At 37.0% G+C, this 16921-nt stretch overlaps 1 protein-coding gene across 1 annotated transcript; it reads right to left on the bottom strand.

Moving 5' to 3' along the window:
• Nucleotides 1-4287: 4287 nt before the first annotated feature.
• On the bottom strand, nt 4288-16011 carry LOC129259465 (uncharacterized). Its single transcript, XM_064098479.1, has 8 exons — nt 15752-16011; nt 12894-13146; nt 11185-11318; nt 10721-10914; nt 9999-10173; nt 8730-9534; nt 8185-8388; nt 4288-7427 (listed from the first exon to the last, which is right to left on the bottom strand). The coding sequence occupies exons 1-8, from the start codon at nt 15806-15808 to the stop codon at nt 5671-5673; spliced, it is 3579 nt and encodes a 1192-aa protein (XP_063954549.1). The 5' UTR covers nt 15809-16011; the 3' UTR covers nt 4288-5670.
• Between the last annotated feature and the right edge of the window lie 910 nt (nt 16012-16921).

The raw sequence follows: 16921 nt of genomic DNA, 5'->3' as shown, positions 1-16921 counted from the left end.
TTTTGTACACATTTTAGCTTTTGTCATTCTGTTCTATTGTCGATGTACATCACTCAACCTTTCGAGTTTTGTACATTTATGCAACAGTTTCAGATGAATCTGAAAAGAAATACCCCAAATACTATCGAAAATAAATGGAGGGGCGATGCTCGCAAACACTCCATGGTATCAGGGAGTTACTCTCAACTCCCTGCCCGTATACTCTCATACACGAAAAACAAACACCCATTCCTCCTTTCTTCATACTCTTTCTCAGGCACATATGCACCACACACACACACACTCACACACACACACCAAAACACCCTCGCACACACACAAAGACGCATGTCCATACTGTATACCCCATACACACAATCCTCTATTATATGATGCTCCCACTCCTCTCCACCAACTACAATTTGGCCCCTTCTCACCTTAGAACACACCACGTCGGTATTTCTCGAGATTACTGATTTTCTTCACCATTTTAATCGGTTCTCTCTTCCTGACCAGTGTGATCATGGGCCCGTTGCAGAAAAGGTTGCGATCAAGCGTAACTAAAAAAATCTTGCGCAACCTAATTTTCAGCCAATGAAGCAACCGTATTCGACACTTGCGCTTAATATTTTGACCTGCGTTTAAATGCAACTTTTTCTGCAAAAGGCCCAATTTCTCTTCATATTTCTCATATCGACTTAACTTACAAATTAACAGTAGAGTCAGATTTTTTTAATGCAAAATCAAATATCTAATGAAACATATAATAAGTATGATAAATTAATCAAGAAAACTGAAATATCTTCAATACTCATGGCAACATTACGATTAATTATTTATCTGAAAAATATATAAATACATTTATATTGGCATTATGAATGCGTTATTTCTTTGACATTATTTTCAACTGTCACTTGAGAATCAACTAACTAGGTTATCAATTCAAATATTTTTGTTAATTATCCATTTCACATATTTAGTTTATCTCTCATTCATTCATGTGCCCTCCTTCAGTATATTGAATCTAATGAAATTCCTCATAATTTTCTCACGTCTGTCATGCCTATACAGCGCGTATCAAAGAAAAACGGGACAGTTTTTAAAAGTCTATCAAAATTTTGTTTCAAATTATTATGTCTATATTTTGATGTTGATAGATGCTCTGATGTATTATCTTTCAAATGCCATTAAAAAAATGAGTTTCGTTCATGCTTGAGCGAACACGAAACGTTTTTGTCAGGGGTTCAAAAAAAGGCTTGCGCCAAATGAGAATTATTGATCATCAAACTTCCTGCTAGTTTTTATTCAACTTGCTCTGCATAAATTATGTTCATACTTGGTACATACGATCCTTGGATGATACTGTATGTGTATCCATGAAGAGGATGGGGTCGAAGGTCATCTAGGGGTCAAAATATTATATTGCATATTTCAATTATCGCGAAATCAGGCGAGACTCATGGTTCGCAAACCACCTTGTTTCATTTAAATATGTTATCTCTGAGCATTGAATATTATTTGATAAGTAAGAAAAACAACTTTTTTGTCAACCAAAGCAAGGAGATTTCCATTATTAATGGGGAAAGCTTGTAATTTATTCATATCCTATTATTATGTGCAACAAAGGTTATGGTGCCTTTAAAAGACATGATTCCTATTGTCAAGGGGACATTGATTCCTTGAACAAGTTAAATTGTGTGCTCGACAGGACAATATTAATTCTAACAGAAGGATTCATGTCTTTCAAAGTCGCCATAGCCTTTGCAGCACATAATAAAAATATTTGATTAAATAACAAGCTCTCCTATTAATAAGGCGAATCCCCTTACTTGGGTCGACAATTTTTTAGCTTTTACTTATGAAAAAAATCACTGCTGAAAGATACCATATTAAAAAAAAACCAGAACAATTCAAGGAAATGAATAGGTTTCAAAATGAATATAATTCGAAATTATGGCAAAGATAATGAAAAGATTCAAAGGAGGTTTGCTGATTAGACTCAGATTTATTTCCAACAGAACAAAGAATAAGCAATTCGCAAGAAGTCTGATGATCAATATTTTATGCCATTTGGCGCAAGCATTTTTTTGGGACCCCTGACAAAAACGTCTCTTGTTCGCTCAAGCATGATCGAAACTCAATTTTTATAATGGCATTTGAAGGATAAGACATTAGAGCATCTTTTAACATCAAAATTTAGACATCATAATTTGAAACAAAATTTTGATAGACTTTTCAAAACTGTCCCGTTTTTTTTATATACGCACTGTAGTGCCTTTATATTCACGAAGATGCACTAAAGTGGACTTTTCTACTCATATTCATTTTATATTGTTTCAATAGTTGAAAAATATATACTGTGAATAACGTTCTTTTTACCGTTTTATCAGCTACTATAATTTCATATAGTGACCTGAATAAAATTATTTTCATTGATTAATTGAATAGTCATAATAAAATTATTGTTTGATGACCGTAATATTGTTAAGTACATTTATAATCATTGCCGATATGAATATGAACATTAATGCAATAACATTAGATTAACAAAATATGTAATTTTCTGAGCCTACATAAGAGGGCATTGGAAGGTTGGAAGAAATTACATCTCGGATCATAAAAGAAAAGATGGAATGCACACATGTATCATTAACTTGAGTTGAATAATCATATATGAAACACATCATAATGTCATACTTTAAATCGAACATACCACTAATTACGACAGCTGCTTGCTTTGTACATAATAAAGGCTCAAAACCAAAACATAGACACGATTTACAATATCATTGCAACCAACACCAATGTCAACAAAGGTAGCAATAGTACTGCTGCTACTACTAGTAGACATAATAATAATAATAATAATAATACTGATAATAATGATAATCATAATGATGATGATGATTTCCATTTCCATTTCCATTTATTGGTTTTTGCAACATTTTTCATAACAAAATTCTGGACAAGAAAATACATATCTGAAACTTGATATCAAGATAATGAACAATAGTTTTGTATATAAATCATCAAATATATCTTACATAAATGAAAATCATTAAGTGGTATTTTCTGTTTCACAATAAAAAATAGGATGGTTGCAAGGGTCGTCACAAAAGCAAAGCTTGAAAACGTAACAACCCTGGAATATAGCCAAAATAATTAATATCTATTGTCATTTAAACGTGCAGGTGCATGAGGGACTGGGGGGGGGGGGGAGATGCTTGGTCCTTAGCATGGAATTTTAGAAAATAACACGTTTTGTTGTTTGATTTTAATTTATACATGTTCTAGATAAAAGTCAATGTCTAATTAAAATAATGATAACAATTGTAATGATTTTCTTTTTTAATTTGTTAGGTATTGGTTTAATTGCATTTCTTTTATAGTTCGTTTAAAGGAATAAAATGATCTTGTCAGCTTGAGTGAATCTGGCAATGCATTCCAAATATCAGGTCCATGATGTCTTAGTGTTTTATGTGCAAATAGTGTCCTGGGATTGTTTAAGTGAATATTATTGCATGTTCTTGTTGGATATGAGTGTAAATTGTTATTATATGAAAATAAATCCGTGAATACCGGAGGAAGCATGTCGTAATTATATCTATACATAAAAAGTGCTATTTGTAAAGTATTAATATCATTTATCTTAAATATTTTCAGACGATAAAAAAGAGGGTCTGTATGTGAAAGATATGCAGATTTGGAACACATTCTAACCGCTTTCTTTTGCAATAAAAGTATATGATTAAGCCTTGTTTTGCAGCTATTCCCCCAAATGAGGTTACAGTAGTGAATATATGGTAAAATCAATGTATTATATATCATAACAAGAGATTTCTCTGGTAAGATTTGTTTTAGTCTACATAGTATTCCAATTCCTTTAGCTACAGAGGAAGACACGTTGCTTATGTGCGGAGTCCATGATAAATGATTGTCTATTGTTATACCAAGAAATTTTACGTATTCTTTTTTATCTAAAGGCACATTATCAATTTTTATATCTTGTATGAAATTTTCATTTCTATGAGATGATTGAAAATGCATAATATGAGTTTTACTTATGTTAAGAGATAACTTATTACATTTAAACCATGATGAAACTGATGATGATGATGATAATGATAATAATAGTAATAATAATAACAATGATGATGATGATAATAATAATAATAATTATAATAATAATAATAAATCATAATGATAATTAAGAATAATGATGATTACATAATTATTCTTAATTATCATTATGATAAAGAATAAATGAACAATAAAACAATACAATGACAAAAACAGTGACTCAAGAATAAAAATAACAAACACCTATAATAAGAGCAAAATACACAACGATTATATCAATTACAGCGCCACCGACGGTGACACTACCGATAACAGCACACTTGAACCTAAGTACACAACATCACTGATGCCAATAACTATGTGGGAAACATATAGGCCATAACAAGGTGCATATTGGAACTTGAATATGCCCTCCAGCATATTGGTGATGATCTCCGACCACGGCGGAGGAAGAAGGAGATTATTAAACACATATATCATCATAAATATATTTAATACTATGCCACAACATTTACTGATGATCTATAACATTACTTCGAACATACGTTGACACATCGACACAAACAACAATTGGCGCCTTGGGCACTCACCAGAACGGATACAAACGCTCCATCATTATAATTATTGTTAAATAAATGCACATTTAGCAAAACAGTATAATCAAATTAACACGAAGAATATAATTTACAAATTTAATTTACATGTAAATAACCGGCATGAAGGATACGAGCCTGGTGGTCGGCTGATGTATAGTAGTCAATAAACGGTAAAGGTTATTTTCATTAGGATGACAGAAGACAATAAGAAATATACTTAGAATACATAAACAATTAATTTCATCAATTATTTCATTTTGTTTTTTTCGTGCCATGGTTTCACTCGCATCTAGAATGCCAAGTGCTGAAACAATCAGTTTTGGCCCAAAGTTTTTCCCGTCACTGCATGATTTAGATTGCTCATATTTAAAAAAATTTGACACTTTACTTTGCCCTTAAAAATGTGTGTTATAATTTTCGAAAAGATCAATCAACATCCCAAAATGTCAACTTTATCAGATGTTATGCAAAATTAGTGAAACGCCAATTCGTCTCACCATACACAAATTTTGCTCCATTTGACAGGTACGGATCGTGACGTAATCACGTAATTTAGGACCTTCGATTAACATGATTTATAAATGGTATAACAGTCGGTATTTTGCAACAGGATAGCTATTGAAGAGCTATTCTATAATGCAGATCACGGTAATGAGGAGGTTAACTCCAGTATATTTTCAGGACACACACATTTCAGCAAAAATAATATATACATACAATGGTACATGTATGGTTTTATTATTTCTACTTTGTATGAGAAAAATGTCTTATCACGTTATTCCTCCAACTATATCGGATGAGTTGTGAGTTTCCAAAGATTAATAAAATGAACAATCAGTACTGAATTTTTATTGAGGATTCACATTCCTTTACGCAATAATAGCAACGGCATTAACAACATCACCGACGTCAACAACAAAGACAATAATGTTTGTCGCATAGAAGTATGTGAAACCGCAAACGATTTATGCTATGCCTGTCAACAACCATAGCAAGGAAAGTATGGAGAGAGAATTCAGGATTTTTTTAACGGCTTTGCATACTTTTCAAGGAATGGCAAGAATCTTGGGAAGACATCGTCAGATGCATCTTTCCCGACGATGCAGTCGAGATGTCCATAGTCAGGGACCATGAACCACTCATAGTCCTGATCTGGGTTCGCTTCCTTGCACCGTTCGTAGCTCTGCTTCGTGGTCTCTGGATCCCAACAATGGTTGTCCTGTCCGCTGAAGTACACGGTGGGAATGTCCAGGTGCTTCATCTGCTTTCGGTATGCTTCGGAGTTCAGCCTATCTGGACAGTGGAAATCGGGAAGGTACGGCTCTGCATCGTCTTCAATTCTGTCGAGGAACCCTTGGCGGGTACAGTGAGCAAAGTGCTTGAAGATATCAGAGTGGACGTAGCCATTCCATTCGTGCAGAGTGTCGTGCGTTGATGGGTTCATATTGTGATGAATCCAGAGGAGACTGTAAATGAACGTTATCCGATGACAGACATCGCTATCACATTGCTCTCGACTCTCAGACGTGATATTTGAGATGCCATCAAAGACTCGGTTCATGAACTTCCGATGCCAGGCATCCTCTATGTCAGAGTAAGCGCTCATGCCCTTCACTCCTATGCATTGGAGAAACTTCGGAAGGCGTGCGTTCGCCTTGAGCTTATTGAACCTGCTGACGATGAAGCGGAAGCCGACTTGGGAAATAACCATACTGCGGATTTTCCCAGTCAGGTGTCCACCAAGAAGAGAGGCATGCATTGTAGCCGATCCAGCGCAGTGAGCGAAGACTTGAATATTGGGTGCCCCAGTGACCTTCATCATAAAGTCTACAGCTGGGGGAATGTCTTTATCTGCAGGATCACTGATGAAGCTCCCCTTCTTGTGAGCCTGAAGGGCTATTGAGAAGCGCATCTCAAGGCCCCAGACATCAAAGCCATGCTTCACCAAGAACTCGACGAGACTGACTTCTACCGTGTCAAGAGCAAAGATACGATGTGTGACGCCAAGTCCGTGTAACAACAGAATAGGTCCTTTATCCCCACCTTTGTATCTAGTAAATACGAGTGGCGTGCCGTCGGTAGCCAGGAAATGATGTACTTCGGGAGTAATCCCGTTCAAATTCAATGGCCTTCGCTTCCGTGGCTCGGAATCGGGACTGAATGGAGAGCTCAAACCGTCAGGATCAAAAACGCCATAGGAATCCACTAAAATGCCTGTGAAGAAACTTCCGAACTTCGCTTTCCATTTCATCCTCAACCTCTTCTTGCAGCAACAGGTCACCTCCAACGTGGACAATTGCTTGATGAAATCCGAGAACTTCATCTCTAGTTTTCCCTCACCGATCTCCTTCCCGCCTGGTTTGGATCCTTCCGAGACCTTGATCGCAAGTGTCGTCGTATCGCTCATACCTATTTCCACCGCAGAGTCTTTGTGCACGGTCTTGACACCTTTGAAGACATAGAACTTGTCTCCGCCATGTAAATTCATGTCATATGTCATTTCCTTGGTCTCGACATGTTCATCGCTCTTCCGGAATAAGTGGAATACTCCGTTCGAGACTGTCAAGGGTTTATCGTGTAATGCCTTACACGTGACTGTCCCGTGGATAGCTGCCTTGTGTTCGGGATCCATTTCGAGCATGTGCTCGATGTCGTGACTCTCAATAGTCAGAGTGAATTCAGCAGGATACGGGAAATGATCAACGGTCAAGTGGCCGGCCATGCGTTCAGTGAACTTCAATCCAGGTTTACACTCGCTCTTCGGTTTCTTCTCTGTACGGATCAAGACAAAAGGAAAACTGTAGTCGTTAGCACAACCAAATATCAAAATATAATTTCGATGAACTGGGCATTCACTTCAGATTTGTAGTCGTTTCTGTTTTCTTTGATCTTTTCATGAAGAAATATGTAATCAACTGTTTTGCTTGATACAATAGAAAGACAACACGAATCTTTATAAAAATACATATGATAGTCTCATCTATATTTTTGACAGACGATTAATTGGCATGCCTGTGCATCGGGATAGCAGCCGGGCTTATAGTCACCGTAAAAAATGAACATTTGTGTATTGAGAAGTCTACAGAATGGATATGAGCGATTACGAATCCGTTATAAGAGTGTAGCCTGCCTGTACATTAGTTGAATTTATCATTGTCATTATCTATTCTCAATTCCCATGAAATTTAAACAGTTACAAAACACATATGCAAACAAGTAATACGCATACGCTGCATACAAAGAAAAATATCCGTATCCAATCCTTTTGAAGATTCGTTATGGATAGACGTACGGCCGCTTTCATACATACAGATGTTACGAAGTTGGATAGAGATGTAATATTCGCCGATTGTGACTATGAAGTTTGTGAAATCAATTACACCTCGGCTATAGATGAGAACAGATAATTTCAGGCCAATCTTCCCAATACACAGCTAACCCTGCACAATTGTTGTAATGAAGGAAAATAACCCCAATTTGATTGCAGGATCCCAGCAAACTATACAGTCGTGTAAAACTGAATACTTACCTAGAGGTTTACCGAATTTGTAGTTGATTGTCCAGCCATTACTCTCAGAAAGGAGACGCATGCATCTCTCTGCAACCATACTAATTGTCAGTGTGGGATTTACACCAAGACTTCGAGGCATGACAGCGCCATCTACGACGAGAAGACCGGGATAGGTTTCAGCTGAATCTCCTTTAAAGACGTGTCCAGAATGGTCAACCACACCTTTGAAAAAAGATTGACCATAAAATAATAAATTGAGCTTCCTACCTTGTTGAAATGAATTAGCTCATAGATACGGACAGCAAGAATAGTATAATGAGATCAATAAAGATATGTAATATGTAATTCGAATTACAACAACTTTTTTCCTTATCGTATCAACAGTATTTTAGCGATATCCGTTTATTCACTCATTGATTGGAACCAGAAGGAAATATCGTGGGCTTATTTTATTGTACAAACTCTCTTTAAAATAGATGTAAGTTCCCATTAATTTTACTAAAATTTCCTCTTTTCTGTTGTCTACATTTGAATTGAAAAAGGTGTTACAAGTAACAAGTTACCTTCTTTTCCGGATTCTGCCATGCAGCATCCGCCAAGAGGGTGTACGGTCACGACACCTTTGGTGCCTTTGAGCTTCGGAATAACACCACCCCAAGTAGGATTCGCTATGACCTCTCCTTTGAGAACTCTTGTTGCCGATCTTGCTGCATCATAGATCTTCTGGAAATTTCGTTCCTCACCTATCTTAGGGAAGTCTATCCAGACCCGGCCATTGGCTGGGTCATGGCGCATCCGGCCTGTGCTCGAGTCATGGCTCATGGAAAGGAACGCGAGAGTGTTCTTGAAAGCAGTACCGGTAATGGAGTGAAGGAACTCTGTGAGTTCATTCTCACAAGGTGACATGTCTTCCCCTATCGAGGTCTTCATGAGCACCTTGTAGGGTAGTTCCAGAAGAGACGGAGGTGTGCCGTCCTGAAGGACGAAGCCATCCTCGAGAGGCATGCCGTTCAGATGTCTACGCATGTCCAAGAATCCGGTGATGCAAGGTCCAGGCCCTTTATTTGGCTTCTTTGCCATGTCTTCTAAGGCTATTCCGACCGGGCGGATCTTCTCGGTGCCGTTGTAGCTGAAGTTGAGGGCGTCCCCGTTTGTGGTGAAACCTTCACCAAGTCTAGGTGAGAGGGACAAACCATAGAAGGCTGACTGGAGCAGAATGTTGGTAGAACCAAGAGATCCTGCTCCAAGGATGACTGTCCCTGCGGATACTGTACGTTCCTCTTCGTTAAAGTCATCTTGACCAAGAGGCACATAGTACACAAGCCATCTTCCAGATGATTCGTCTCTTCTGATGGACTGTACTTGAACCTAGTCACAAAAGGATAAAAAATTAAGAAAAATCTAAATTCATTTTGAATCAGACGAAGTACGATTAAAAAAATGCCAAGAGAGGTGTTGGAAGTTTTCATATTCATATCGAAAAATAAAATCGATGCAGCAGTAATCATCTGCAATAATGTTTACAAACCATGAATGACTTGACTTATAGTGGGCTTGCTATCCTCTGGCTATCCTCCGTAACAGTGATATGCAAGTAAAAACACATTCAGTGGCGTGATTTGAAATTAATTGTAAAAATAGCAATGGCTCTTGAGTTAAATTTGTTGTGTCAAAACAAGAAAAATCGGCCAAATTTCAGAAATTATATAGAATAACGTAATACAATCTACCCCAAATCATTATTTTTTAAAGGTGCAGAATCGCCCCCCCCCCCCACACACACACATCCCTGCATGCCATTGTTTAACCTATCACGATGTTCGGGTTCTCACCTCTGTAAACATGTAAGCGCCATGGGCCTTTGCATCGGGTAGGTAGTTCATGTTGAGTGTGTTCTTGGCACCAGTGTTACAGCCGCTGCAACAGTTGCCGCAACCGACACAAGCAGGTTGCGGTAACCCGATGTGGTTTTTCTTCGTCTTCTTGAAATTCACATAGAGCGGTAGCCTGTATAATTGGGATACAGCCGAGATGATGTTTAAAGTATTGTGTTTCTTCATAAATGCATAGGCTTACACAGCGATTTTCCCCCTTTCCCGAAGTCTGAGATTAACGATAGTGTGATATTCTCCATGACACGGAGAATACAGAGGCGTGCTGTCACGGTCTCTTGGTATGTTCACTTACATGGTGCATTTTTTAAGTGTGGCATGAATAGGGGCCGGGTTGCTTGCTAATGTATCCGAGTCCACTAAGGCTACAACATGATTTTTATCCTTTGTCGTTGACGTACAAAATGATGAATTGTTGCATTAACTGAACTTTAGGAATTATCTTTTAATTATCTCTTAAATCAATCTTTAGGGTATGATTTTATTCTGTTATTTATAACCTTCATTCTACTCCCTAAGCCATATGCAGCTAAAGGAAGAGACAAACTATAGAAAAAAACAATATTTCAATTTTCTATCTCATATCCATTGCAAAAGTTTAGTTTACTTTTTAATAATGACAAATTTATAGCAATTCAAATAAACACGTCAGCTTTACGTACTTCTTGTAGATTTCATTGGTTGCCAAGTCTTCGATGTCAGTGAGCAGTCCCTCTGCGATCTTCTTCATAGCTGCTTCCTTTGGGAGTGACGGGTGGCTATCAGGGTATTTCATTGGTCGAAGCATCGATACCACGTGATCACGATCGGCGCCGTTTAGGTTGAGGACGTCATGGCGCAGCTTTTGCGGCCAGGCCTGAATAGGTGAAAGAGTAAACGAAAATGGCGAAAGAGTTTCAAATAAATACATTGTGAAAAATAAAAGTCTCCATATGGTTGAGAACAATTTAAGCTAAGGCTTTCATACTACATGACTACCGCTTCACACAATCATCACTACAGAAGAATGAGCTACAAACACGGCAGAAAAAAAACTATAACGTAAATACCATCAACAATCAAGCCTATAGAAACACACACATCTAAAAATTTGTCCAAACAGGCAAGATACTGTCGTTCATCCTACCTTGTCTTCAAAGACTTCAGGGTCGGCATCCAGGCCGACGTTGGCGTTGATGAGTGATGTCCCACCAAGGCCACATCCCTGAACGACGGTCACCTCTGGTCCCATGATGATATCGTATAGATCAGTCGGTTTACCTAGAGTGAGGGGGAAAACAAATTGAACTAGTCTTAATACTTAAGTTGTAGTAACCTTCTTCTGTGTATACATATTCCGCAAATTTGTTTGTACATTATGGTCACTTGTTTCTCTTGTACTTCTTCAGATACCTGAAGAAGGCCCAATTATGGCCGAAAGCTTGTGATTAAACTTGATAAACTGAACCCCGACTACGTCTCATGGCTTATTCTCGCTGTATTTATAGCATGTTCTCAAATGTATATATCTATATATATATATATATATATATATATATACATATACATGTATATATTTATATACATATATATAATATCTTCCTGCTTACTATTTTTAAACGATTTTATTTTTCAGAAGAACTTTTTTTCTTATTCTTTCATCTACGATTTAAATCTTACATTGCAAGAAGAAATATTGATCAAAGCATCGTTCTCATAATATATCTATATATTTTTAATGTCAATAAACCAATCGAAAATTGATCAGTTCCATTCCACCCGATGAAAGAAAGGATTCATGGAAAAACTTAATTCCATTAGTTACAAATGGTTATTCTAGATTACAATTATGCCAATCGGAAAGTCCATGAAAAGAATATAATGGTACAAAACTGGAAACAATGTATTGTTGCATAGCATGTATTAAATGCAAACTTGTGGTAATATGGTTAGTTTACCAACAACGATTCGTCTAAAGAAATCTGTTATTGTTCATTCTCTTTTTTTTTTAAACCGTCACGTATTCAGTTCGCGTGATACTGCCAGATAATTGACGTGGCTGGTTATTTTAAGCACTCTGCGATAGTTGATATTTTAATTGGATCGTTGGGTATCCATTGATGGAGAAAAGTAACAACAAACAATATTCAAAAGGAATGAAACGTGCGGAATAACAGGCATAAATAAATGGTAGATAGTACTTTGGTCGAATGAGTGCTCAATACACACAGTGATATATGGTACGTAACAATTTATGTGACTGAGAGTATTTAATAGGTATATTATCAGTCATTCTGTATACGTGTCGCTTGTATCCAAACACACTCTCTTTTGGTCTCTCTTTCCATGTCCTCCACGACAACAACAATAACAGCAAAGGAATACATTTATTCCCAATTGTGTTTATAAATACCATGCATTGTACACCGAACACTTCCCTCTTTTTCCTGCATATGTTTCAAAAATATGTTATCTTATTTGCAGATGGGGGGGGGGCAAGGCCCCGGGATCGATTTTTTTTTAACTGGGGGTGCTGATGTAAATTTGAAAATAAAAAAAAGGTTTTACTCCATAAAGTGGTCATTTTGGTTACATTATTCCAGTTTTACACATCTTCCAGGATACCTGGGGGTGCTGCCTATGCAGAATGATACACGCAGTACCCCCAAGAATTTTTTTTTGGGGGGGAGGTGCTTCAACACCCCCAGAACCCCCTCTTCCCAGGACCACGAGGGGAAGGGGGTTAAAGCTGAAATCAGTTCTCATTTGTCATTAAAATTCTGAGTAATTTATTCTTTATTTTTTTTAATCTAGATGGAAAATTTCATCACGTTTTTTTGTTGGCAATTAACTTACCAGTTTCTAATATCCCACTATCTTTCTGAGTAATTTGGGTATTTTTCGCTGCTTCCACCAGTGTTTCGGGAAAGTCCCCTGGCCACCATTCTTTGCCCCTCTCCAAGACGCAAACAGTCTTGCCCGCTCGGGCGCAACGGCTAGCTGCAATGGACCCTCCATATCCGGATCCGATCACGATGACGTCATAATGGGGCTGGAGTTGACTCAGCAGAGAGGAAAGTTTGTATCCGGTGTAATCTGTACCGAATTCCTGCATGGAAAAAAGGAAGGAAAGAGTGGGGGAAAAAGCGCGGGATGGTAAGTGGTAGTCATTGAAGTAGAACAAGAAATTTCACTTCTCCTAGATAGGAAGCGGAGGAATGATAGGTTTATAAAACAGAATTCTCTATTGGCACCTTTGCAGTTCTAGTTTATTTTCATTTTCATCATTAACATCATAAGCAAACACAAATAAAACACCACAAATAAATAACAAAACATTTGTAGAGTAGCTTGTTTGGAAATGTTAAAATTCTGAAACGTAATGAAACCAGATTTATCATACATTTATCAAGAAATCGCGAACACAATTGGTGTTATTTTTTTTATATTAATTGATTTCTCATTGTGCATTCGATTTTGATGAAATTCAGTGTGTTATTCTCGTACAAATCAACCTCTCTTCTTAGTCTGCAGGCACAGACCCTGATTGAAACTTTGATCAACAAGTGTGTCTCCACGCAAAGACTAGCATATACAAAACTTGCTGTTTTCATTCAGTACACACTAACACAAGACATGAGTAGGCTGCACATTCAGACCCTTAACTCGATTGACGAGTTTGCACAGCAAACTACTCTCTTCTAGGGGAAGAGGATTTGACTTGACCTTTAATAAAAAGAACAGTGCCGTATATCGTGAGGAATATTAACATTGAATAATACATGTGGTATCAATTTAAGAAGCCTATATCAAAACAGTGTACTGATCAGTGAAATTCAATGGAAGACCATGGATTATCATAAAATAACATTGTTTTAATGACATGATAATAAACTCTCAATGCTGACTAACTTTCATCAAAGCCACATAAAAAAGCGACAAAGCGTAGAGTGCCTTTTTATCATTAGATACCGCGGATGCTTTTTATTCATATAATATGTTCAACGAATTTTTGTTTAGATAAAAATAGTGCATCCTCCAAAAAAAGAACAGTTTTGTTGAACATTTTGTTCAAAAACAGATGCAAAGTAAATTTTTTTTAAAAGATGTTTTATTGTTTTTCTCTCAAATCAAATTTCATACAATGCAGTTTACAAAGTAACAATTGTAAATAATAATTCGAACAAATTTCTTAAACTCGTATACATTATGCACATCATGAAATAATATTCTAAGACACTGCATCGTACCACTACCAGATGAGTTTAACAAACAAATATCACAGAGAAAAAACTTATAAAAGTATATGCGTTGTACCTTCCCCCTCCTTACCCACCCCCCCCCCCCTTCCCTCCGCAAACCCCCACACTTTACACCCTCAAACACTCACACACTTCATACGCCCTTGCATACGGTGCCCGCGTTCCGTTTGAAACACCATAATGAACGATCATAATCTCGTGAGCTCTGTCGCCTCTATACTCTTGTAAGAAAATGTTCCCATTTCCTTATATGGTTTGATAATTTACCCCGCGTTACTGCTAAAATTTTCTCTTCACGTTCATTTTCTAATATCTTCTCTCTAATTTCGTTGGGACTTGGTGGTCTTTTTTTAGTCCTGCTGTAAACAAAGATCAGATATTTTATAAAAAGAATAATGTGATTAATTATCTGTTCCTTCCCTATATTAATAGCATGCTTAACACCAATGTGTATATCCACCCACCTGACATTTTTTATTTCATAAATATTGAATAAGTTACCACAACCTATCCATACGTCTCTCGTCTTTTCACATGAAAAAAAAAACAGATGCTCGTAAGTTTCTTCAGTATTCCCACAAAATGAACATTCACTATCTGAGAACATTTTGAATAAATGTAAATATTTATTCGTGTATATTAATTCATAAAGCATTTTAAATTGAAACTCTCTAAGCCTATATACTGCTTAGAGTACATTTTCTGGGTCTTGAAAATATAGCACAGATATCTTTTTCGGAGAAATTATATGTCTTCTCTATATTATCAAACGCATACGATTTTTCCAAGTTAATACTTAAAAATAGTCCCAGACTACGATTACACCTTTTAAATAGATCTAGATTTTTTTGCCTGATGCAAGATAATTATAAAATGACAAAGAAGACAAGAAAATGACTTTACTGCATTGCCAGACAACTCTATGATATTGTTTTTTATGCCAATTGAAATCTTAGAAGAGAAGTTGTCCTGCAATATCATTTCAACAAGAACTGCCTTGTTACCAGAGTGACCCAGAATTTAAACTTTATTATCCGAATGGTCAGCTTTGATTCGGAAAAATGCGTCAGCTGGATTCAAATCCAACCGAGTAAAAAAAAATGACCCGTTATTTGTCGTGTTACTTTGACTCGGAATGAGTCAAAGTAATTAAATGTTGTTACCACACCATTCTGACTCAAAATCTATGTGGGTATCTGAATGACGTTAACCCTGAATCCCAGCGATTTGACTCCCAGCTGATAACATTCCGAGTCGAAATTGACTCCCCATCATACGAGCGTAGTCACATCTGACTGGGGAATATGACCGTATTGAATAGGTTCCGAATCTTTGTCAAAATAACTGAGGTTGCATTTAATATTTACATAGTTTGGGTCAAAATAACTGAGATTGCATTTAATCATTACATAATTTTCGTATATTTTAACTGAGGCAACATTTAATATTTACCGAATTTTCGTCAAAATAGTACTTTCTCTCCTTGATACCGTCTGCCACATCTGCCATATTCCCACGAACAATCCTCCCTCGTCTTGTAAAATATCCAAAGCTATATTTCACAATAATCTAATTTAGTTACACTTCAACAGTACCCAGACCTGTAGGCCTACTTTCGTTCGCTCCGTTTTCACTTGGTAATATTGATCAATATAATGAGTTGTTATACCAGTCGCAATTTATATACAACTGAAATTCAGCCAGCCAATGTCAATAAATCAAAGCAATCGATGATCGTCTGCAAACAATATTACGAGCGGAAACCGCAGAAAAGAGAAGTGGGTAGTGCAAGGTCCACTCTTTTCTAACATCCGGGTGTTATAGGACCCCATGCAGCTAGGAATGTATACCTTTTTTATACCCAAAATAATGATAATATATCCCGCTTTTATATAATGCTTGATACATCACAATGATGTCTCTAAGGGCTACACAGTATAGGATTCCACATAATACAAGCTTTATGTGATTACACACTCTTCAAAACAGTTTACCCAATATTGGGTAAAATGGGACCATGTATGTTTGCTGGGTAAATTGAGCCCAAAAATTTCCCGGTCATATCATGGAATAGGCAATGACGTCATGAGGCAAAAAGTTTGAGGGGGCGATATGGTGTATCGGGCAAAAAATTAAAATGCGAGCGAGCGAAGCGAGCGAGCAAAAATATTGACATTTTTATTACAAAAATCCAATTTTGTGATAGATTTTGATATGATATTAAAAAAAGATATATTTCATCACCCTTCTCTCTTTTTTTTTGTACGCCACGGTGAATAGGATTTTTGTTATATGATTGTGCGCATCAGTTTGAAGCTCTATATGCTCGAGGGGGCCTAGTATGGTGCGTGTGGCAAGAAGTAGCTTAATATAAGTCCCGAGCGAGCGAAGCGAGCGAGAAAAAAAATCACCTTTTCATGAGAATCTTACATGAAGATAGATTTTGACGTGATATTCAGAAAAAATATAATACACTTTTCCTTTGCTTTTCTTTCTTTCCTCCTTTTTTTGGTTTGGTTGTAGAACTATTGGGGGCCATAATTATAGTCCAAACTCATCCATACACCAGTGCTATGTGGGTGGGGTCCGGGGCGGAACCCCGGAACGTCTTGATTTTAAAGC

This window comes from Lytechinus pictus, chromosome 4 (assembly GCF_037042905.1).
Source record: "Lytechinus pictus isolate F3 Inbred chromosome 4, Lp3.0, whole genome shotgun sequence".
Classification (NCBI taxonomy): Eukaryota; Metazoa; Echinodermata; class Echinoidea; order Temnopleuroida; family Toxopneustidae; genus Lytechinus; species Lytechinus pictus.
This window is presented reverse-complemented; position numbering and strand designations above follow the sequence as displayed.